The 24,536-nt window shown below is 39.8% G+C and overlaps 2 protein-coding genes across 3 annotated transcripts in view; one reads left to right on the top strand and one right to left on the bottom strand.

The window, feature by feature from the left end:
* Positions 1-685: 685 nt before the first annotated feature.
* On the bottom strand, positions 686-19,786 carry CRNKL1 (crooked neck pre-mRNA splicing factor 1). Its single transcript, XM_023217760.1, has 14 exons — positions 19,354-19,786; positions 17,241-17,393; positions 16,125-16,216; positions 15,142-15,300; positions 14,569-14,735; positions 12,120-12,298; positions 10,282-10,452; positions 8,936-9,127; positions 7,868-7,927; positions 7,003-7,083; positions 5,920-6,159; positions 4,648-4,749; positions 3,639-3,887; positions 686-2,678 (listed from the first exon to the last, which is right to left on the bottom strand). Exons 1-14 carry the CDS (start codon positions 19,402-19,404, stop codon positions 2,511-2,513), a joined length of 2,064 nt encoding a protein of 687 aa, XP_023073528.1. The 5' UTR covers positions 19,405-19,786; the 3' UTR covers positions 686-2,510.
* Positions 19,596-24,536, top strand: part of CFAP61 (cilia and flagella associated protein 61) — a 295,737-nt gene continuing 290,796 nt past the window's right edge. The window contains exons 1-2 of one of the 2 annotated variants that reach the window (XM_023217758.2): positions 19,596-19,655; positions 23,630-23,808. In XM_023217758.2, the coding sequence (XP_023073526.1) occupies positions 23,666-23,808 (143 nt within the window). In that variant the 5' untranslated portion in view covers positions 19,596-19,655; positions 23,630-23,665. Of the gene's footprint in view, positions 19,656-23,629; positions 23,809-24,536 lie in introns of those variants that run through there. The other variant, XM_023217759.1, reaches the window with a different exon arrangement.

Genomic DNA, 24,536 nt, shown 5'->3' with positions numbered 1-24,536 from the left:
GGAGGCCAAGGCGGGCTGATTGCTTGAGGTCAGGAGTTCGAGACCAGCCTGGCCAAAATTTATACTAAAAATACCATCTATACTAAAAAATACAAAAATCAGCTGGGCATCCCAGCTATGCAGAAGATGAAGCACAAGAATTGTTTGAAACCTGGAGATGGAGGTTGCAGTGAGCTGAGATTGTCCCACTGCATTCCAGCCCAGGCAACAGAGTGAGACCCTGCCTCAAAAAAAAAAAAAAGAAGAAAAAAATCAGGATTGTGAAAGGTCATCATTTAGGATACGTTTTTTTCATTAAATTGTGACTTCCATACATAATATTTTAAAAATGCACACTTGAAGCAATCACTGCCCAGCATACTTAAGAAGCTCCCTTCTTATCGTGTAGTAAATTCTTCCCAGTCATCTGCGTTCATACTGTTACACTGTTAGTCCTAGATCTTTTCTCCTCTTCACAATGCTTTACTTAAATGCTGCCTTTCTAAAAAACCAAAAAAACAAACAAAAACTGTTGAGGTTACTTTTTTTTTAGAGAGGAAAAGAATATAATTCCTAAAGAAAGGTCATATAACTATAGCATAGGTATAGGCCAACCATGTATTTTATGTGTAGTGTCATCCTCTGTAATATGTGAAAATATCCAGTTAGTGAAAGACTTAACTAAAGAAAAACCCACAAGAAATTATTAAACTTTTACTATTGAAAGGATTTATTTTGGTGGAGTTGAGGGTGGGAGAGAAGTGAATCTTTATGTTCTCCTGTTAGAGAATAGCTTTTTCCCTTCAAGCTTTCACACTGGCACATGCTTATTACAATTCTACCTTGGGAAGATGACAGAATTTTTTTCTTATGCATACATGCAACATAAACAGGTAATTCTAGGAAGACTGTGATTAAGTCACTTGCATGCTGACCTGTTTTCATCTCACTCCCTGACGGGATGAACCAAAGGCCTCATTAAGATGATGTTCTCCTGCTCACTCACTAGGCAGACCTCTACTCGAGATGTGATCTGACACCGCAGCAGCTGATGCTGGTCCAGTGACTAAAGCAGTCAGGATGAAAACAGATTTGCCTTTTATCTCAACAGTCCTATTTTCTTCTTCTGTCCTTAAACACTGTATGTTATTTTCAAGATAAAATTTAGTAACATTACGAAATAGGTTTATTCCTTGGGTGAATGAGACGTGCACATTTAATAATCAATTTGCTTACTAAAGGTCCTTTTAGGGGAAAACAACCTTAAAAATATAGTTCTAGTCCTTGGGCAGTGAACAAAGAAAAAATATGCTTGAGAAACACAGTCCAGGTTAAAGGAAAACTCTCAGATCAGTTAATGTAGTCAAATTTTTGCTTGAGAATGTGAGCAACATATCAGCAAATATATTCATTCTTGTGCTACTCTTCATTATTTAACATAGAGCTACCTTAGGTGTTTCTACACGTGCTCTAAACCAAGAGTAAGTTTAACATGTCAGGAGTGAGGAGTAGACATTTTCTACTACAGCACACTGGAAGATGTTTACTGGTACTCTAGGTAGAAATTACTCCATTGTCCACTAAGTTTGAGAAATAATATGGCAACATTGCTACCGGAGATACATAATGTACAGAAGCCTAACTGTAAAGAGATTTGATTAGCGAGACTTAAGTCTTAGTCCAGATTTTCCCAAATTTGTGTGAACATGGGACATCAATTTTCATAGCACACATGTAAACAAGCCATTATTCTTTAAACAAGCTATTACAAACTCAACCACTCTGGAGAACTGATGAGTGCCTAACTGAAATTAGACTAAATTCCTCTTGGTAAACAATGTTTTCTGAACCTTGTTCAGAAATAGAATCACTGCAAATTTTTTTCCAAATAATGTTCTAAAAAGCACTTAATGTAACTGGCCACTAGTAATAAGGTAAGGTAAATTAATCCACTCACATTTAATTCTACAAGGAATGAAACTATTTTTAAAAGTGGCTTAGAACAAACACTTTACTGAGCACTTACTATGCACCCACCAGGTATATTCCTTTTATAATGTAATCTTCAAAATGAGTTGTCAAAGTATTGGCCCATTTTGTGAATGAGGAAAATGAAAATTAAGTTTTATAATCACGAGTGGCAGAGCTGGGAAATGAACTCAAGTCTGTGACTCTGAAGACATGAAAAAGTTATACATTTCAGATGAATGCATAAACTATCTTTATGGTTATGACATGAAAAGTTACTGTAAAATGTTACCTTAATTACATTTTCTAATGCATGATGTGGACAGACATTAGAAAAGTTTGGACTCAGTTGGAAAAAGAAATCCAGCAGTTAAAAAAGTCCTTTACTTGCAATCCCCACCCCTAGCTAACCCAAGAGCATTTAAAAAATAACTTAAAAAGTAGCTATCAAAGATACCAATCAATTTCTTACTGGTGAAATATATAAGAACCTCCAGGAGTCACAAGAGTTCCAAACAATTAATTTATAAAAATAACAAAACATCTGTCAATATGAAAAAAGATTAGGATTCACTCTCATCGATGTCCTCATCTGGATGGTGCTCAGCATCCTCCTTTTCCTGCTGCTGTTTCTTCCACAGTTTGGCCATGGCCAGGAGTTTGAGGTTAGGTTGGTTGGCAGCATCTTCTGGAAAGATGTAATCAAAGTATTCTTCCCAGCCTGCATCAGACTACAGAAATAAAACAATGAAAAGATAAGCAAACATGTGGGTGATACACTCACATATCAGAATGATTTTTTACTGGAAATCCGAAGGATTACCTCCATTTTACAAAACAACATCAAAGTCTACTACAGAAAGAACAAGGGTTGGGTCTGAAAGACTGGGAGTGAGTAAGCAGCAACTGTAGCTCAGTGAGAACTAAAGTGGTAGAAGAAAATTCTAAAAATCTAAGCATAGCTCTTCTACAGCCAACCAAGATGTTCAGTGTCTCCAACTACATTGTGCAGTCTTACGTTTAAGAAAATGTTTAACGAATTTTACATAATATCCATCCAGTAGCAAAAGTCATACATCTGTGCATTATTATTCCAACTCCCTACCCTCCCATCCTCACCTCCTATCAGTCACCGATTTCGCTTTCCAAATACTGTTCTAACAGGCCCTGTGGCCCTGTTCTAGTTCCAGCTTCCATGTCTTGCTCAGCTTACAAAAACTGCTTCTTGATGGGTCTTCTTTCTCTAGTCTAAGCCCCTTGAGTCTACCAGTATGAGATGCTAGCAATCTGGTCACGTCATTCTATGCAAAACAGCCTTCACTGACTCCCACGAAACTCCTTCTTATCGCCTACAAGCCTTCTCTGGATAGGCTGCTATCTGAAAGTTCACTTCTGTCTTCCTCCACGCTGACTTCCTATTTAATGCTCTAAAAATATCACACTTCATGAAGTTCCCAGACTCAACCGTCACCAAAACACCTTTGCCAACCCCTTCTCATTCTCCACCTCTGACTGGACCATATGCTCTACCCCGTGTTTCCATAACAGCCAGATTGCAACCATCTCCTACTCTAGGTGATCTGCTTCCATTCTAAGATTGTACATATGCCACTTAAAAGTCCACATTTCAAAGTCAGATGTGTTTCTACTCATGTGACGTGAGATGAACAGTCCCAGGGTAGAGATCTTACCCCATCGTCCGTCTGGACCTTTCTTCTCTTCTTGACTTTCTCTGGCATGAGTTTGTCTACTCTCTCCTTATCTGAAGCTGTTCCAAATTCCTCTTCAAAACTTCGCCAAGATTCCAGCAGCATAAGTCTCTCTTCCTTTTCTTCACAGTTTCGCATGGTTTTGTTAGCTTCTTCATAAATTTGTCTGCATTTAGCCAAACTTCCTTCTTTTCCTGAGGACAACTCAAACTGAGCAAAGCTGATCCATACCTTTAAAAAAAGTTATTATTGAACCAAATTAACCATGTTACTCAGAAGACAATAAAAAGCGAAATCCCAGTTAATGACATCAGAAAGATGTGCTCATTACTAGTGTTTCACAGATTAAAACAGTGAATATATGCTTCAATATAAACACTGAAAATATGTCATTCTACATTCTACAATTAAATGTCTGACATAGTTTTAAACTCTTGAAAAGAGTTTAACTTGGCCAGGTGCAGTGGCTCACGCCTGTAATTCCAGCACTTTGGGAGGCTGAGGTGGGCAGATCACAAGGTCAAGAGATCGAGACCATCCTGGCCAACAGGTGACCCCGTCTCTACTAAAAATAGAAAAATTAGTTTGGGCGTGATGGCGCACACTTCTACTCCCAGCTACTCGGGAAGCTGAGGCAGGAGAATTGCTTGAACCCGCGAGGCGGAGGTTGCAGCAAGCCAAGATTGCGCCTCTGCCTTCCAGCCTAGTGACGAAGTGAGACTGTCTCAAAAAAAAAAAAAAAAAAAGAGTTTACCTTTTTTTCAATCTTGTGATACCCAAGCTATGCACATGCAACATAAACAATGACCTGGTATAAACTTAACATTCACAAGTCCGCTGAGACTCACGTTTCTCTTAAGAAGCAAGGAAGTCATTTAAAACAAAACAAAAAACAAAAAAACCCAAACACTTAAAATACAGAAATACAGTATTTTCTTCAGGACTGCTGATTCAAGCAAAATGAAAGATCATCTACAAAGCAAAAGGATACCTTGACATGCTGCGTCCTTTGAAGCAACCGTCGGTAAAGGTTTCGTGTTCTTTCCGTTTCTTCCTGCTCAATTTCAAAATCAATATATGATTTCCAAAGCACCTAAGAAAGATAAGTAAATTGGTCAGTCTTGACATTTGCAAAGCAGCATGCCCCCAGCCAAAGCACAGCTTAAGTATCACTCTAACCTACATCTAGGAACATAGGAGTTTTACAGAACAACTAAAGAACACATGTGGATAAGACAAATAACACTGGTATCTATAAGCTGGCCAAAACTTGGCTAGAATTTCAGATTACAGAAAAAGGTAAAAAGGTACAAAATTCAGTCTTAGAGACTCTCTTTGGAATAACAGTTTTTCAAATGGTTGACTTATCAAGAGCTGAGAAACTTGCCAAGCATCTCCCAGGTACTCTTTCATATTCCAGCCACATGCAGTTGAGCTTCCGGAGAGAAAACAGGCCCAGGTTAGCCAGTATGTATGTTCTTACTTCTACTGTACACTCCTTGTTATTATGAGAGTTCAATGCAACAAGCATTCACTGAACAGGTGAGCACTGGCTCGGTGCAGCCTGGCAGGGCATAAGGATGAATAAACCATGACCTGGACACCCGAGAGCTGGCAGTCTGGTGGAGGAGCCGAGGACAACTGACAAACTCAGTGATACCCAAAGCTCTGCCTTAATGCAGTCAGGGGGCCAAACCATTAAATGCGGGGTCATGTTAGTGCATGAGATTAACAAAACAACTGGGTGAGTTCTACGGCTCCTGTGAGATTCAAATCGGTCCTAGCTGTGGTTTGGTGCTACCTTGTGGGTCAAGCTTAACTACTGAAGGCAGGCGAGGACTTTCAGGACAGTGACAACGGTAGTTGCAAGGACAGCCTGGTTTAGAGAATACAGGGATATGTGTTCCCACCTCCATCCCCCTTGTTCTCCAGGTGGGCCAGCCTGCTGGCTGCTGCTTTGCCTGGCATCTTCCCCAGCCCCTTCAGGCTTCCCTGTTGAAGAAGGGGCATCACCCACCCCCATGATATCCCAATTCATCCTGCGCATCATCCTGGATGTCTACTGTGTTCTGGTATTTAACAAGAGGGCTACTTCCCCTGTCCCCGACAGCCACCTTTCCACATACAAGCCTAATCTGAGTAGAAGAGACTAAGTTAGCTAGATCATCTTTATACTCTAAAATACACCCACATTTAGATGGTCATCTAAAGTAAGACTAAACAAGTATCTTAAACAAAATGGTATTTGACTTGAGATGCTCACCTCTGGCATGTCTAAACGTGGCTGACTGATGGCTAATTCATAGATTGCCCGTGCTCTGTCAATATCACCAAGGATTGTCTCTAATTCAGCAAATTTAATCCACGAGGTACAATTTTCAGGTCCAAATTCCAGGAACTTTTCATAAAGCTTCCGGCATCGGTCAAATTCTCGAAGCTGTAGCTCCAACTCTATGTAAACTTTAAATAATTTGTTTTTTGGACATTTGCCTATGGAAGTTCCCTGGAAAATAAAATAACCAGACCACTGTGATACTGTAGTGGATTCAATCTGTGCAGTTATTGCACTGCCCTAGAGGCTGATCTGTGCTGAGGAAGAATCTTGCAAAGTCAACATGGCCTACCGTTCTTTCCCTCTGTGGTATCACAATGTTTACTGGTTCTTGACAAAAGGCTGAAGGAAACTCCTCTAATTCATTCAGCAAGAGGCAGTGTTCCAGAATTGTTTGGGCAACTAAATAAAATAAGATTTGAAAGTTTCTCAGGATCTCCTAGGGAATATGGATGTCAGATGCCTAACACCTCCTATAAATAAAAAGGACAAGGCATGGTGGCTCATGCCTGTAATCCCAGCATTCTAAGAGGCCAATGTGGAAGGATTATTTCAGCCCAGGAGGCAGAGTTTGCAGTGAGCCAAGATGGCGCCACTGCATTTCAGCTTGCAGAACAGAGCAAGACCCTGTCTCAAAAAAAAAAAAAAAAACAAAAATCAAACAAACAGGAAAAGAAAAAAAAAAGTAGAACAATTAAAAGTGCATTTAATATACCAAAAAGCTTGCACAGGATCAGATTACCAATTCTAGTCTGTGGAAGGATCTAGTAACTGGTAGCTAGGGAAGTTTCCAATATTGAAACAGAATGTAATTTGCCTCAGGTAATAAGAATAATTTACGCATTATTAGTCAGTGTTTTTACAGAGGACGCATGTTTTCTAACATGTCCCAGGCTATAAAGGTATAATACTTCTGTCACTTTTTAAAGTAGGAATTGTAAACTTCCAAGCACCAAGATGTTAATTTCTTTCTCATAGAACTTAATCAGACATCTTGATCCTTTCTTTACTTACCAATGCTCTTCTGGCTAATGACAGATTCTTCTGTCGTATTTCAAACTGTGCATACAGTATCCACATTTTGGCAAATGTGAACTAGAAAACAAAAGCACAAAAATATCTAGCTTAAAAGCCTTATCCAAATTAAATTGAATTAAAGTAAATTTAAATTAACCAAGGCCATTGGTAATTCTTTTTCTAAAACTTCAGAGTAAGAGGAATGTACTCTGCTTATTTATAAGCAAAAAAGACCACATTCATCTCACAAAAGCCAGAAACCCACATCCCATGATCCAGATACTGTACTGTACTGCCTGCCATGGTAGCCTCTCCTCAGAATCATGATCCAAATACCGTACTGTACTGCATGGCACGGTAGCCTCTACTCAGAACAGACTTTGTTTTGTAGGCATGCTTGTATGTCCTACCTCTATTCTGAAAAGTAACTCTGTCAACACTTCTACAGAAGGAAACACGTTTTGTTTCTCGTGCTGGGAAACAAGGCAGAGGTAACATCTCAACCATCTACACAAGGGGCACATTGATCTGGGCATGCACACACTCACTGTTACCAACAAATCTGCCTCTGTGTCCCCGACACATGTTGTGTGCTCTCTGCATGGAAATCTTTCCCTTTCCACTCAGACTATTCAAATTACCTAGCCTTCTTTGAATTTCTTTTGTTTGTCAATACAGGTAGTCCTCCGACCTAGACTCTGAGCTGTTTTCAGAGGCAACGCGCATGTCTCAGTTTTATTTATGTTGTCCATGGTGGACAGGGAAGTATTTTGTCAATCAATATTATTTCACTGAATTACTTCACGAGTAACAGAAGAGGATTCTGACCTGTTTGAAATGGAACACTTTAGAGCAAACATACCTTTTTGTGAGGAATTAGCTCCAAAGAGGCTTGATACACCTGTCTTGTCCTCTCAGGATCCTGTATTAGGATAAGAAATTTTCACAAAATACTGAAGTCTGCTGCTAACACTCATTTTACTAGTTACTAATTTTACTGATACTAGTAAAAATGTACATCCCCAAAACTGAGTATGTTTCACAAGTTGTTACTTGCAAACCCTGATTTATGATCTAAAGTATGAACAGCCATGAAACTTCAGTTTAAGAATCACCAACAAGACACCAAACTCTAAGCCCTTCTTTGTAGAAAGCCTTTTTGCCTGATGGCAGAAAGAAACAAAGACATTTCGTAGTCTCAGATCAAACCCAGAAGGTTAATATAAATGATTTCTGAAAATGCCACTTGATTTTTCCTAAAAGCAAAAATGCATAATCTAGCCATAATTACCCGTATTAATGAGCAAATCCAGGAAACTATATTTAATTAAACTAAGGGCTGGTTCACTGTTCTCTTTCAAGTTCCAAGTGATATCTCTTTTTTTTTTTTTGAGACAGAGTCTCGCTGTGTCGCCCAGGCTAGAGTGCAGTGGCCGGATCTCAGCTCACTGCAAGCTCCACCTCCCGGGTTTACGCCATTCTCCTGCCTCAGCCTCCTGAGTAGCTGGGACTACAGGCGCCTGCCACCTCGCCCGGCTAGTTTTTTGTATTTTTTTAGTAGAGACGGGGTTTCACCGTGTTAGCCAGGATGGTCTCGATCTCCTGACCTCGTGATCCGCCCGTCTCGGCCTCCCAAAGTGCTGGGATTACAGGCTTGAGACACCGTGCCCAGCTTCCAAGTGATATCTTGTTGTGCCTCAAGTAAAAATCAAACCAAAATAAGAAAAGCCCCTCACGTGTGGCCATAACAAGCACAGAGAGTTTAAAATGTTGCAGAGTGAACATATAACTGTATGGCTTGAACAGAAGCCTATAAAAATTTAAAACTAAATTTCCTTGTTTCAAGAATTACAAATATCCACAATAGGTGAGCTGTGAACACAGAGGAGAGGAAACCATTAACAGCTGACACGTAATTCTGTTTTTTCACCTTTGCCTCCAATTCTTCATAGAGTGCATAGTTGATCCAAAGGTAAATGTAGCGCTTCCAGTGCCTCTTCTCCTGAATGGGGGGCACATTGGCAATGGCCCTTTCATAGACTTCTCTCACGGCTTCAGCTTCTGCATCACTTTCTACCAAGCGCAAGTAATCAAACCACGCATCATAATTGTGTGGATTCGCCTAGAAAGACAACCAGTTTAATACATAAAAAACAAAACCAAGAGCTGCACTTGCCAGGTTAAGCAAGCTGAGAAAAGGCATCAGGCCGGCTTTCTATATTTTAGCACCTTTTCTTCTAAATTTTACATGTTCTTTAAACACCATCCCTGAGAGCATAAATAGAAAAGAAACAGGAATACAGAGGATAGATTACTGGCCAGGTGTCCCACAGCAAGAACCCCTTCCTCTATAGTCATCACTCTCATGATAGTCAATAATTAGATGCCTATTCTTACCAATGCATTTGCTTAAATACGTGACTATGTATCATTATGTCTATAACAACAATAGAATTATATCATGCTCACAATTGTTAAACTTGCCTTTCCAATGAACAGTAATTCATTTTTCACATATCTTGCTAATCTACCACCACATTTAATAACAGACTTAGTCCTTTGCTTGGAGGTGTCTTAATTAACTTGACTAAGCAAGAGTATTTTTTATTTTTTTTTTATTTTTATTTTTGAGATGGAGTCTGGCTCTGTTGCCCAGGCTGGAATGCAGTGGCGCAATCTCGGCTCACTGCAAGCTCCGCCTCCCGGGTTCATGCCATTCTCCTGCCTCAGCCTCCCATGTAGCTGGGACTACAGGTACCCACCACCACGCCCGGCTAATTTTTAAGCAAGAGTATTTTTAAATACTAGCAGAATACTGAAGGAAAATGCTATTCTCTTTGAATTGAAATCAAAATAGTACATTACAGAAAAAGAGATGCCAATGGAACCCTGTCTAGCATACATCTTTTGTTCAGGCAGTTAAGCTCAAAGGTGATGTGCAAAACAGGACCAATCTCTGACTCTTCCACTTTCTTCCAACAATGAGCTCAAATGGAGTCCACGTTTCTTTTGCTCCAGTTCTACACACAGTCAGCAATCAACAAAATAACTTACAACATGTAAGTGGCAGAGCAAATCCAAGTGTTGTTTGCTTGCCTTTTCTATCAGCCTTGTTTATTCCTACTTGTCTGAAATAGCTGCCAATTGATCACAGGCACATCACCAAGAGAGTAATCACTGGTAGTGCTAACCTGCTATGATTCATTTTAGTGTTGCTAGTCTTGATGAGCACATCTTGGGTTATCTGGAGAGTTGACCATCCACACCAGTGCTCACCTTTACTTCTTCTTCGTACTGGAATCTCCGTTTGCTCACGATGATATCTTCAATACCCCGCCTATCACCAAACTTCTTCTCAAAGATGGTATAATTTTTAAAGAGTTCTTGGGCATCTTGTTTTGAGATTCTGTCCAGGGCATACTTGTAAATCACTCGTACCCTTTCAAACTAAATGCAGACAGGATGATTACCTTCTATAACACAATATTCTCATGCCAGTCACAAGTAGGAGAGTAAATGTACCAAAATATTACTTATAAGTCAGATTTCGAGGCCTCATCATGTCCTGAGTAAGATGCTTTTCTCCCTTTTGTTGAAGGTATCTCTGTCAGGATGGACCAGTACCCTGCTTCGAGCTCCACATTTAATACTGTCTACCTAACACTGCCCATTGGATGTCTACTGCACATCTCAAACAGGTCCAAAACTGAGCCTGTTTCCTCCCCACTCAACCTGGGACTCTCCCCATCTTCCCAATCTTAGTAGGCAAGGCCTAACCTACGGTCACATACTTGCTCATGCCAAAGCCTTCAGGTGATCCTCAATTCCTCTTTTTCCCTCATTCTCCATATTCACTCTTGCAACATGCCCTGCCATTTCAATCTCTTCCACACAGCCCTTTGCTCATCCCCAGCCCCCAGCCATCAAGCTCCACTGTTTACCTGGACCATTTCAAAAGTCTCCTCACTAGTCTCCCCTGGTTCCACTTTTGCCATCCACCCCCATATATTCTCCATGAATTAGCCAGAGGCTCTCTTTAAAATATAAATCATATCCAATCGCTGTCCGCTTAAAACCTTTTAATGCTTCCTGCTGGCCCGAACAGAATCTGAACTCCCTAGCATGGTCTACGCAAGACCTTGTATAGGTTGAGTATCTCTTGTCTGAAATATTTGGTACCAGACGTGTTTTGGATGTGGGATGTTTTCCCAGTTTTGGAATATTTGCATTATACTTACTGGTTCAGCATCCCTAATCCAAAAACCCAAAGTCTGAAATATTCCAATGAACATTTCCTTCGAGTGTCATGTCAGCACTCAACAAGTTTCACATTTTGAGTTTCAGATTTTCAGACTGGGAATGCTCAAACCTGTATTTGGATGGATCTCAATTCTGTACTATTTGAACTGCCTTTTTTTTTTTTTTTTTTTTTTTAAGAAATGGGGTCTTGCTCTGTCACCCAGGCTACAGTGCAATGGCACGACCATAGCTCACTGTAGTCTCAAACCCCTAGGCTCAGGTGACACTCCTGTCTCAGCTTCCCAAGTAGCTGGGATTGTAGGTGTGCGCCACTATGCCCACTCAATTTTTTGTTTTTTTAGAGACAGGGTCTCACTATGTTGCCCAGGCTGGTCTCAAACTCCTGGCCTCAAGCAATCCTCCTGCCTCAGCCTCTCAATATTTGAGCTATTTTCATAGGAACAAGGGAAAAAAAGAACTATCTTATTTGTAGGGCAATCTCTACTTCCATTCTAAATTTTGTTTTCTGTTCTGGGGCTTTATGCTTTTTGTTTCCCACATTTATTATCTGTTAAGTCCTTTACTTAGGATGCTAAAAGACTAGCTCTCAGTTTACAGGCATTCAGACTAAAAGACTTAATTTTCAAACAAAGCACAATAAAATCAAGACAGGTGTAATACAATCTATAATCAGCTCCCATCTGTAGCTTAGTCACATATATACACTGCTCTCTGTGAGAAGTTGTGTTTTTTGCATTTTGAAAACATCTTCTCCAGGGATATGTCAGTAAGAAAAAATGGAAATAAACTCACCATGCACAAAATGTAATCTTTGCTAAGCTGTTTCACAGTATAATGAAGTTAAGTATACTTACCTCTTTCTGATTTTCTTCAAACTTGGCAAAGGCGACATACAGGTGCTCATCCATATGTTCATCCCCAAAGAATTCCACAGCTCTCTCATACACTTTCCGTGCGTGGGCAAAATAAGCATGTTTTTCTTCAAAGCGGGCATACTTGATCCAGTTCTTAACATCAGGGTGCACGAGGACAAGTGCAAGGGAATTAAGGAAATACCAGGCAAAACAGCATGGCTTAAAAAAATAGTAAGTAAACACCAAAACCATACCAAAGCCTGGAAACCCCAACAATTCAAACTACAACTCTAGGGGAATAAAACACACACAAAAGCGTAGAACTAAACAGTGGCTTCCACGAGAGCAGGGCCACGCTTATTCATCTCTATTTTCCTCCAGTGCTTAGTTAAGATTTTAGTGGTGGGTATAAACTTGAGTTTGGAAGCAAAGAAAAATCTCAACCCAGGTTACCAACCATGTGATCTTGGATAAGTCACCAAACTTGTCAAAGTCTCAGCTATTTAATTTGTAAACAGGGAAATATAATGCCAACCTCACTGGATTACTGCCAGCTTTAAATGAGAAAATGTATGTAAAGCCCTTAGCACCGTTTCTGGCCAAAAGAACAAAGCACTGTAAGTAGTCAATAATGGTCTGTTCAATAAATGGCACCGATCATATTAAAATATTAATACTTGAACTAATAATTAAGAAAAAAATGTTATAAAAAGCAAACTGTTAACTAGAGTCAAAGCAGAAAGTTTTGAATTGCCATTTTAATCTATCTTCCTTGAATAAATCATTAATTTCCAAAGTAGTAATACATTAAATACGGCAAAGAAGTTAAGAGCATCAGTTCTGAAGCTGCTCTACTAGGTTCACATTCTATTCCCATCAGCACCTGTGAGAACCTAGTCAAGCTACTTAATCTCTCGTGCCTCAGCTCCCTCATCTGTAGGATGGAGAAGTTCCTACACTGCAAGGTTGTTATGAGGATTAAACCACAATATTTGTAAAGTACTCAGAATAATACCTGGCACACAGCAAGTACTGTAAAAGCTTTTGTCAAACTAATAATATTAAAATTACTAGACATAATAAAGATCTTAACACTGTCACCTAAACAGAGAAGAGTAAAAAAGTAAAAAGATCTTAATACTGCATTGTAAAGTTGATTCTCATTATTTGTGGTAGTTATGTTCTATTTAGTCACTGTAAACACTTAATTATTGAGTACTGAACCACTGCGCCTAGGGGAAACATGTATATATACAATCTCACATTCATGACCATCTTAAATCCTAAAAAGAACTCATCCTAGCAGATTCTATCTTCATTATTTTGTAAGAAAAGTGATTCAGAAATGTTAAGTGATTGGACTGAGGCTGCCCCACCGATAGATTCAAACTCCCCAGCTGGCCCCAGGGCCGGAGCTCCTTGCACTACATGGCACAGGCCCTTCCTGTCTCCAAGCTCTGGGCATGGTTATACGAGGTTAAGACCAGAAGGCAGAGCCTCGCCTTGTTGGACTTCATGCTGTGTGCATGTCCACAAAAGACTGTGAAAGTGCCACAATTACTGATTTTTGGGGTTACAAATAAATTTTAGCAAATACGTGATTTTGCAAATATGGAATCTGTGAATAATGAGGAATGACTGTACTTCAGTTTCTAAAAGTGCTTTCATGTGTATCATTTAATCTTCACAACAGCCCAACAAAGGTGTTTTTATTTTTGTTTTTAAGAAGAGGACACGAAGACTCAAAGGAGTTAAATGACTCACTGGAGCCACAGAGCCAATAAACAGTAAACCTCTGATGAACTCCAGTAACGGTAGTAATGACCAACACAAACTTTAGAAAAATAGGACTGGCAATGGCAGCCAGAGCCTTAGTACAGTTAGTCCTCCAGCCATGGGTTCCATATCTGTGGATTCAACCAACCTGAGATAAAGTATTCGTGCGAAAAAAGTGCTTCTATACTGAACATGTAGTTTTTTTGGTTATTATACCTTAAAATACACAGAATAACAATTATTTACATAACATTCACATTACATTAGGTATAAGTAATCTAGAGATTATTTAAATTATATGGGAGGCTATGCATAGGTTCCATGCAAATACTACATCATTTTATATCAGGGACTTAAGCATCACCGATTTTGGCATCTCCTTGATGTCCTGGAAACAATCCCCCAGGAGTATTGTTTTCTATGAGGAAACATTAGTTTTCAGCACTACAATAAAATAAACCCAAACTCTCACTAGAAAAGACTACTTACCCAGATCACAGATTTTCATTCTGACCAATCTCTTTCCCTACAAAACATAAGGAAGCTGATAAACTGGCATTCTTCACTTCTAGTCTGATGTCAACGACTGTGTGTCCTGACCATGAGATACCTCTACAGGAGCAGCAGCATCCAGGACAATCATGGCACCACACAGTTCTCGTCCAAAGGATATATCGCTCATAAATGGTGCGGGCCCGATCCACCTCTTTGTATCTCAGTTCAAAGTTGATGTAGGAGTGCCAGGCTTGCTCCTCAGGCTGCCACTCCATCCAGCGCTCAAACACCTGCCGGGCACCGGCAATGTTCCCCAACATTTCCTCCATGTATGTGTACTTGTACCTTTAACAAAATCACCCGAAAAGATCTGCTGTGGTTTAGTTCTCCCATTGTTGAATGGGAGTAAGATTTAAGATTTTATCTTTCTTAAAGGTTAAATCGAACATGTTTTGTTATTGAAATATAAATCTGAAAAAGGGTGAACCATTGGAAAAAAAAGATTTTTTATTAAAAGTTGCCTCGTTCAACAAGAAGCTTATGAACAAAAGATTGCAATCAAAATTTTAGTTTTGATTACATAGCTGTAGAACATCACAATTAAGACTTAACCGACTATGGGACATTAAAAAGCTTTTATGTTTAAAGAAAAAGTAGGATGTAAAATTAAACTATCATCATGTAAATAAAATAAATACAGAAAATGTGGAACTTCTCTAGGCTATAAAAGGCTGCTTTATCAGAAACTTACCAGAACTGATTGACTCGAGGCAGCGTTGTTATGGCCCGGTCCCAGATATTTCGAGCATGGTTGACTTGGCGATTCTTCATCTCCATTTCTGCATATTTCAGCCAGAGTGTAATATTTCGATAGTCTACATCTAAAGCACGCTCGTATATGGATCGAGCCCTTAAGAAGCAAGATTTGCAGGGCATCAAAAGTAGTGCACACAACACATGCAGCGGTTATTTCACACTATCTGGAATGCCCTGATGTTTTATTACGTGTCTATCATGAGCCAGGTTCTGGGCATAAGATGATGAAAAGATATAATGCTCTCAAGTACCTCACAAAGTCTTATAGAAAGACATGCATGCAATTATAATGCAATGTGATTTATGTTATAGTCAAGATCTGCACAGGAACCAGAGAGGAAGAAATGAAAATGTCTGGTGGCAAAGGCTAAGTAGTAGGTAACTCTAGAAATGAGAACTTGACGAAAGTTCCATTTACCAGGAAATTAAGGTTGGTGGGGAGGGGGTGCTCTTTCCAGGCAAGGAGAACAGCCAAGCCTCACAATAAGGAGACATGATATATTCAGGGAGTGGCACGTACACAGGCGCAGGGGGGAAGGAGGTATGAGGGGAGAATGCAGAAAGCTACACAACAAGAAGGGCCAGATTGCAATTTTTATTTTTTTGGCCATTGGTTTTCAGCTAAACATTAAAAAAAAAAAAATCTCAATATATAGAAAGCAGATGAAATTGTGCTATACTTTAGCTACAGCTGACAAGATCTATCTGTAAAGTCTCTCCCGCCCCTCCCTCCAGGACTATTCTACCCCAGTGCTCCTGAGGCCCTCAAGGGAACCCTAGGGTTTCATGGAACCATAGTTGAAAATTTCTACCCGAGGCACAATCTTTTATCTGTGCTTTAACTTTTTCTTCTTTTCTTTTTGGTATCTGTTAACCTATGAATCATTATATACAAAACTATACTCTCAGCAATTTTACCTCTGAATCTCCTTTAGGCTTTCTTCCCATTGTGCGTATTTTATCCAGTTACTAATTACAGTCCTGTTTTTCCTTATGTTATCTTCAAAAGTCTGGAAGAAGGCAAAAAGGGTCAAGTCAAAGGGCAAATGACTAAAAATGACAGCACCCTTGGTCTATTTTAAGTCTTATACTAAACTGGTTATTCATTTTGTTCATATTTAAGAGAAATTACATCCTGGAATCCTTGAGGAATAAGAAATCCACTACAGAAGGTTACAATCAACTAACTGATACTTTAAAATAGTCTATGCTTGTCCCTAATAAAAAATGTTTTTGACTATTACCTGTAAGTCCTCTGGTAATGTTCAGAATTTCATATATAACAGAATTCATGCTTTAAAACAGTCCCACATTCTAGAGTGAAGAGGTCAAATCAGATCCCAAAGTCTTCTCATAGTCCTATTGCAGATCTCAATTCCTTTTCCTTTCTTTTCCTTTTTTTTTTTGAGACAAAGTCTCGCTCTGTCACCCAGGTTGGAGTGCAGTGGCATGATCTCGGCTCCCTGCAGACTCTGCATCCTGAGTTCCTACGATTCTCATGTCAGCCTCCTGAATAGCTAGGATTACAGGCACCTGCCACCACGCCCGGCTAATTTTTGTATTTTTAGTAAAGATGGGGTTTCACTATTTTGATTAGGCTGGTCTCAAACTCCTGACCTCAGGTGATCAGCCCACCTTGGCCTCCCAAAGTACTGGGATTACAGGCATGAGCCACAGTGCCCGGCCAGATCTCATTTCTTAACACAGAAGGTGGTATAGACAGAAGTACACAGTCCAGCCTTACTAAGCATACCCTCCTTCCAGTTGTCTATTGTTTCACCTGCTAAACTGCCACCCATTTTTGATTCAGCACCAAAAATTATGCAGATTCAATTGTTTTATACTCTAACCAGACAACTGAAGGCATATTTTACATAGTTCAGAAAAATGCTGTTATCTGGTAACCAGAAGGACATTATTCATGTGTCTAGGAACACTAACCTCATCTTGCCCTACAGAATCCAACCAGCTTTTCAAACTCTGACCGATACACTCTTAACAATTAGTAGACTGAAAGATACCACACTGACTGACCTTCCTTTTCCTTAGTTTATAATCATTTAATTCTTCTTCATCTGTGATCTTCTGTTGAGGGGGAGGTGGAAGAAGCTCAAGTTCTCTTTCTTTAGCCTCTCTTAAGAGTTGTTCAGCAGTTATCTGTACCTCAGCCGGGGCTTTGTTTTTCACCTTTTAAGAACAAGACATTTCTATTTTTAGTAGATGCTCTTCACACAAGGTTTAAGAAACAAACATACATTTTTTAGGATATGAACTTCATTAGTATTATCTCAAGATGCTCTCTTTCTATGACATGTTCCCATTCCTCTATGAGACTGAAAAGAAAAAAAAAAATACTATGTTTTCTCTCTTTTTTTTTTTTTTTTTTTGAGACGGAGTCTCGCTCTGTCACCCAGGCTGGAGTTCAGTGGCCTGATCTCAGCTCACTGCAAGCTCCGCCTCCCGGGTTTGCGCCATTCTCCTGCCTCAGCCTCACGAGTGGCTGGGACTACAGGCACCCGCCACCTCGCCCGGCTAGTTTTTTGCATTTTTTAGTAGAGACGGGGTTTCACTGTGTTAGCCAGGATGGTCTCGATCTCCTGACCTCGTGATCCGCCCATCTTGGCCTCCCAAAGTGCTGGGATTACAGGCTTGAGCCACCGCACCCGGCCTTTTCTCTCTTATTCATGGTATCTACTACAAAGCCACAGGTAAAAGTCTCAAGAGAAAAAGGTAGCAAAAATAATATCAAGTTTTCCCTTTTAGATGAGTATAATAATAAACTTTGAGGCCGTCTAGGTAAAATTCTGACCAGAGGGTTTATCAAGATGTGTAGCACATCTTATTAATAGCATTACAACCTGCATTTGCAGAATTCTTCAACTTATTTAATGCCCCTGGTGGAAAAGCGGGTATGGTTTTTCACTGAACCTCAAGTCAAAGGCAATATTCAGTAAGTTCCCATCATGAGACTGTAAGTTTCTTGAGGTCTTAGAAGCTTACAGTCTAACGTAGCTTAGAGCTGTGCTGTCCAACACAGCAGCTATGAGTCACATGTGTTGAGCACAAATTGAGGTGGACTGTAAATGTAAAATACACACTGGTTTTGAAGATGGAGTATGAAAAAAATAACAAACTCTCTCACAGTTTTTATACCGATTACATGTTGAAATGACAATATTTTGGATACATTAGTTCAAATAAAATATATATTATCAAAATTAATGTCACTTTTTTTGCTTTGCTTTTACTTCTTACTGTAGATATGAGAAAATTTAAAATTTCATATGTGGCGTGCACTGTATTTCCATTGGACCGGTGATGCCCAATAAAAGTGTATGTAGCTGAATTATAAAAATTGTTATTTAATGCCACGTGTGGAGTAATGATAATGGTGACAGCTCATATTTAATAAGCACTAAGTGCCAGACACAGTGTTACTTGCTCTATATGCATTACTTTTGCGAGTCAGACAAATAGTTATGTAAAGGTCCAGTTCAAGAGAGTCATCTGGGCTCAAGAAAGACTGGAGGGAGGATATCTGTAAAGGCTTCAGACAAAGTCTGCCACATATTAAGCACTTCGTAAGTATCAGCTATCGAGGGAAATACCAGATAGTAAATCTACTGTTTAATTAACTTAGGATACTATACTACTCCTGCCGTCTACTCTCGCTCTTCGCTGTCAGCTGGGCTAACTCCTATTCAGTCTTCAAGTCTCAGCTTAAAGGTCATTTCTTCAGCAAAATTTACTTTCAGGAACCCTTTATACGACCCCCTTATTCACGCCCATGGCATATTCTACTTTGCCTCTCGGTAACGTCTGGCAAGGTCGTCTTCATATACACACTCGTGTTTTGAGTACTGCTTCTGGCCAGCGTCCAAGCGTAGCTTCCCAGCGCCCAGTACAGTGCCCGGGTCAGTAAATCTTCACTGAACCACTCCACTCCTCCTCCCAGCAAAACCACCCCATCGTGCTCCGCAAGGACAAGAGCCCGCGCCCCACCACCAGCTGACCCTTCCTCTCCATCTCTCAGGGTGAGCCTTCTCCCCGGCGGGAACACTGTCTCCCGCCCGGGGCACCCCCACACAGGGCTGAGGGATGCCACTCTCCTGGGCCACCTCCCACAAGGCCCCTCGCGATCGCCTACCTTGGCCACTTTGGGAATCCGCTGTTTCCCGGCCGCGGTGGAGGCCGCCATGTCTGCAGCAGCGGACCTCGGGGCACCTGTCCCCCGCACGAAAGCTAGAAATCCGGGGTCTGAGAGCTCACCGAAACCACAAAGCTTTCCGACAACAAACAAGATCCCGGAAGCGGAAGCGGAACTCGCCGGGCTGACCTTTGACCTCTCGCATGCGCCGTGACGGAAGTGGCATCGTTTCCATGGGGACTAGGCTGCGCGTCCTCCTCACAGCAGCGCGCGGAGTGCAGCGTCCTGGAGCTGCGTGTGAGGTGGGTAACGGCGGCCTGACTAGCAGCGACGCAAGGACTGCAATTCAGGGCATCAAGGGCGTCTCCCCAGGTCAGCCTCCGGAACTAGGATGACCAGACAAGGAAGAGAGGCTCTGTCTAGCCGTGGCGCCCTGCAAGGGAGTAGGGACGAAGCTCCAATCTGGATGCTCGAGGGCGGGGCACGAAGGGAGAGCGAGGAAACTACCATTCCCAGCATGCGAAGGGGCGAGCTGCCGCCCTTTTAGACTGTCTGGCGCTGCATTGTCTAGGTCTTGTAGTCTCTGGGTCCACGCCCCCTCGTTTCTGGTTTCTGGACGGTTGTGCCCAAATAATTAACTGTAAGGCTTGGAATTAAAAATAACAGAAGGTACTTAGAAGTCAGATATTAGGACAAAATGAAAATAAATAGAGTAACTAGAAAACAACTCAGTCTTGTGATAAGAAATATGTTTAAATTCTGTGTGTGCCTTAATTACTCAAATTTCTTAGCCTCAGTGTCCTCAACTATAAAACAAGGGTAATAACATCTGTTTCACTAGGATTAAAGACAAATGCTCAGTAAATGTTAGCTATTATAATACTTAACCTGCCCTCAAAAGCAGAAAAATTAAGCAAAAGTTAAAAGAATTTTTTTTAATAGACAAATTTTTAGAGAAGTTTTAGGTTCACAACAAAATTAAGTGGAAGGCACAGAGATTTCCCCCCTCAACAGCTTCCTGCTATCAATTATTGTACTTCTTCCCCCCTTTAACACCCTCCAACTCTCAAAAATATCCTCCACCAGAGCGGTACATTTGTTACAATCATGAACCTACATTGACACATCATTATCACTCAAAGTTCACGTTAGGGTTCACTCTTGGTGGTGTACATTCTATGAGTTTGGACAAATGTACAATGACATGACTTGGCAGCACATTTGTTAGAATAATTTCCACAGTTGCAAGGCTCTTTTGGTTTTTGGGGAAAATATATATTTGTGTATGTAGTAATATCACGTCTACCAATGCAGCTATTGCTTTCAAAAAAAGATTTATGCAGATTTCTAGAACTGCAGTTATAACCAACATCAATATATTTGCCATAACTCATTATTAACGATATTATTTAGATATTTGATCTCACTTTTCCAAATTTAAATAGAGAAGATTTTATATCACTTTCATAAAGCCTCCTAACAAAATAAAATATATTGAAAAGATGTTTCTTTGAAGTGATTTTCCTTAAATGTGTAACTGTAAGCAATTGATTTGCCAAATGACTCATTGATTTAATCATCTGTGCCTTTGCTCAAACGTACAAACATGTTAGAATACTTTGCTTCTGATCACCATCCTTTTATCTCACATTTTTGTTGTCTGGCAATTCAGTTCATCTCTCTTTTTTTTTTTTTTTTAAGGAAAAATGTATTATCCTTCTTTCTTTTTGCGATCAATGCTTTTGTAGATATACATTCGTGTTTACCTTCTTATTTCCCAGCATTTAATCTTTCATCCCACTTCTTTCTGATTTTAATTTTATTCTTCTCAGAATATACCATCTCCTAGTTCTTTCTACAAGATTCTTTGAATTTCTTTCAGTCTTTGTATGAAATTGTCTTTATTTTATCTTCATTTTCAAGGGATTGTTTAGCTAGGTTTATCAGTCTAGGTTAATGGTTTTTTTCCCTTTATATTTTTAAAACACTATTCTAGCAGTTAGAAGATTATGGCCCATAGACTAAATTCAGCCCATTGACTATTTTGTATGGACTGTGAGTGAGCTAGGGATACACACACACACACACGCACACATATTTGACATTAAACTTTATATGTAGTTTACATTTTAAACATTTGAAAAAAATTACATGGCACACGAAAATTACATAAACCAACTTTCAGTGTCCGTAAGAAAAATTTTGTGGGAATACTTTCATGCTCATTTGTGCTGATATTGTCTCTGGTTGTTACTGTGCTACAATGGCAGAGTTGAATAGTTGTGTAGACAACATGTGGCTCATAAAGCTTACTGTATTTATTTTCTGGCCTTTTACAGAAGTTTGCTAACCCCTGTGCTACTGGCTTCTAATGTTGCTGATGAGAAATATTCTGTCAGTCTAATTATTTTTTCATAGACAGTCTGTCTTTTGTCAGGTTCCTTTAAAGTTTTCTGTTTGTCTTTAGGGTTTTGTAGTTTTACTACTATATATTTGGAGTTTATTTGTATTTTCTGCTCTGAACTGAAGGTTCATGCCGTTCATCAATACTAAAAATAATTAGCAATTATTTTCAAATGTTTCATTTATTCTTTTTGGAATTCCCATAAGACAGATGTTTTTCATTCTGTCTTACATGTATCTTGACTGAATTCTGTATTTTCTATTTCTGTGTGCTTCTTTCTAGATAATTTGTTCATAAGTATCTTCCAGTTTATTTTCTTTATTCTTCTCTGTTTTTAATCCATCCTCTTAGTTTAAATTTCAATAACCACATATTTCATTTTTTAAGGTTCTATTCTTTTTTAAATAATGACCTGTTCTCTTCTCATGACTTTTGTTTCTCTTTCTATATTTCTTTATTATAAACATACTTAGTTTATAGTCTGTTTCAGAGTCTATCATCTAAAGTTCTTGGTGACTTCCGCAATACACAGATTATGTGGACTAGAATGCCATACCCACTTTAGTCTAGAATTTGGACTTCTCAGCAGTATTTTTGTTTTGTTTTCTACGTAGAGCTTTGTGTAGAGAAAGCTTGTCACTTTCTTGGGGTGGTGAGTTTAATTTTTCTAGCCCCCTTGCTTACCGAGGGGCCCTTCCAAAGTTCCAGGTAGATGCATGGTTTAATTTTTTAATTCTCTGTTTGGAGTGAGGTCCATTCTACCCCCAAAACCTGTGCCAGATCTGATCGCTTCCAGAGGTACTGCTCACATCATTGCCACCTGGTTGGAGAATTTCCCTTGCTCGCTTTCTTTCTTCTTTTCTTGTTACCTAATTCAGTTATGTAATTAATTATACTTTCTTATTTTGTTCAGAATTTTTATATACTTGTAGCTTTAGTTTATATGTTTCACAAGCAAGATGTCTCATTCCAATTTTGCTTTCATTTTGAAACCAGAACAAGGAATGACAATATTTATGGCTAGCTTTGATAAGAGTCTAGATATTATTAATTTCTCCTTCATTGTTTTCCCTGTTCTGAGCTCACTGGCTAGTATATAATAAAATGGTTTTCCCTCCAAAGGAAGGAAGGGAGAAAAAGAGAGAAGAAAGAGAGACTTACAGAAATTGAGACAATGAGAGAGAAATTGAAATCATTTTGTGACCTACTGTTTTTGTCAACAGCATTCCCCAAAGTGTCCGTCTGGAACATTAGATTCTCCACTGTGGCTGTCATTAGAGATTCTGTTCCAAAAGAGTATGGGAAAGGCTGGGTTATACAAAGAAAACAAGTTGCTTTATTATGGAACCTCTCAAAGATGTTAATGGGCCTGGTAGCCCTTCAGGAAGCCTATTGCGAGCATTTCCTACTCTTAACTACGGAACGTTTTTGGTCTCAAAATATCTCTCAAGACTGCTGACCTTCAGGGCTCCAGTTTGGAGAACTCTATAAAGAACATAGGCAGCAGCTGTCAGTATTTCCCCAGTAACTCTTGACCACATGCCATCGTGGCCGATTAAATGAGGACCCTGAATCCGTAAATAATTCCTTTCAATGTTTTTCCAATTCTATTGTTAGAATTTTTTTAGCAGCTTTGTTGGAAACAAAGAATATAGTTGCAGAAACTTCTAAATAGGCCAGTTCTCAGAAACTTCATTCTCCTATGGAGGAACGTCAGCTGGTTTGCAGTGACAGCGTCACAGACTACACCCAGGGGAAAACGTGTCACACCGGTATTCTCACACCATGTTCATTCTGACCATATGGAAATTGAATTAACGTCCAATTTTGTGCATATTATAACCAAACTGGCTTGTCATATCAGATTAATAGTGGACTTTTTTCTCTCTTTTGGGGACAGGATAAAAAATGTCAGTCCTCACGTCTCCAAGAGGAAAGGTAGAGGTCGTTCATTGCCGAAGAACAGAATCACAGGATATTTATTGTATCAAAAGCCTTATTAGAAAATTTACCTGCAAGCTGTTTGGGAAGCTAAATATCATCTATCTTCTGTAAGTACATAACTAACTTCAAGAATGTTCACAATTTTGGTTGGGCGCAGTGGCTCACACCTGTAATCCCAGCATTTTGAGAGGCCAAGGCAGGCGGATCACCTGAGGCCAGGAGTTCAAGACCAGCCTGGCCAACATGGCGAAACCTCTTCTCTATTAAAAATATAATAATTGGGTGTGGTGGCACATGCCTGTAATCCCAGCTGCTCGGGAGGCTGAGGCATGAGAGTCACTTGAACACAGGAGGCAGAGGCTGCAATGAGCCAAGACACGCCACTGCACTCCAACCTGGATGACAGAGCGGGCCCTTGTCTCAATTAAAAAAAAAAAAAAAAAGGTTCATCAATCTTATGACATGCCAGAAAAGGATCCTACCTTTTTGTCTTTATGGGGCTTATTGTGAGAAAATGGGTAGCTCACTGCACAGTGAAAAAACATGTAGCAAGAAATCTCTGGGAACAACAAATCCCCATTTCCTATATGCAAATCAAAAAGGTTTCTCATGGGCTTTGGATTCAAACAAACTTGGTTCAAATCTCAGCTGCCTCACTCACTAGTGGAGTCACTTAGAACAAGTTAATAATATTAGCCGCCAGATTTTGAGACATTTGTCTATGTCAGGCTCCGTGCTTTGCCAACATTATATTATTTAATTGTTCTGACACTTCTCTGAGGTGGCCAGTATCATGTCCATCTCACAGATGAGAATGGGAGGCTGGCCCCAGGTC

Source organism: Piliocolobus tephrosceles, chromosome 20 (genome assembly GCF_002776525.5).
Source record: "Piliocolobus tephrosceles isolate RC106 chromosome 20, ASM277652v3, whole genome shotgun sequence".
NCBI classification, from domain to species: Eukaryota; Metazoa; Chordata; class Mammalia; order Primates; family Cercopithecidae; genus Piliocolobus; species Piliocolobus tephrosceles.
Note: the sequence above shows the minus strand (reverse complement) of the source record. Positions and strands in the feature narration are given on the sequence as shown.

What these genes read in the sequence shown, in the direction of transcription:
- CRNKL1 (XM_023217760.1), bottom strand. Translation starts at nt 19,404, where the DNA reads ATGGCGGCCTCCACCGCGGCCGGGAAACAGCGGATTCCCAAAGTGGCC. An exon ending in GGATTCCCAAAGTGGCCAAG is followed by an intron (nt 17,394 to 19,353) that starts GTAGGCGATCGC and finishes TGTTCTTAAAAG; the next exon opens with GTGAAAAACAAAGCCCCGGC. An exon ending in CACGTTTAGACATGCCAGAG is followed by an intron (nt 4,750 to 5,919) that starts GTGAGCATCTCA and finishes TATCTTTCTTAG; the next exon opens with GTGCTTTGGAAATCATATAT.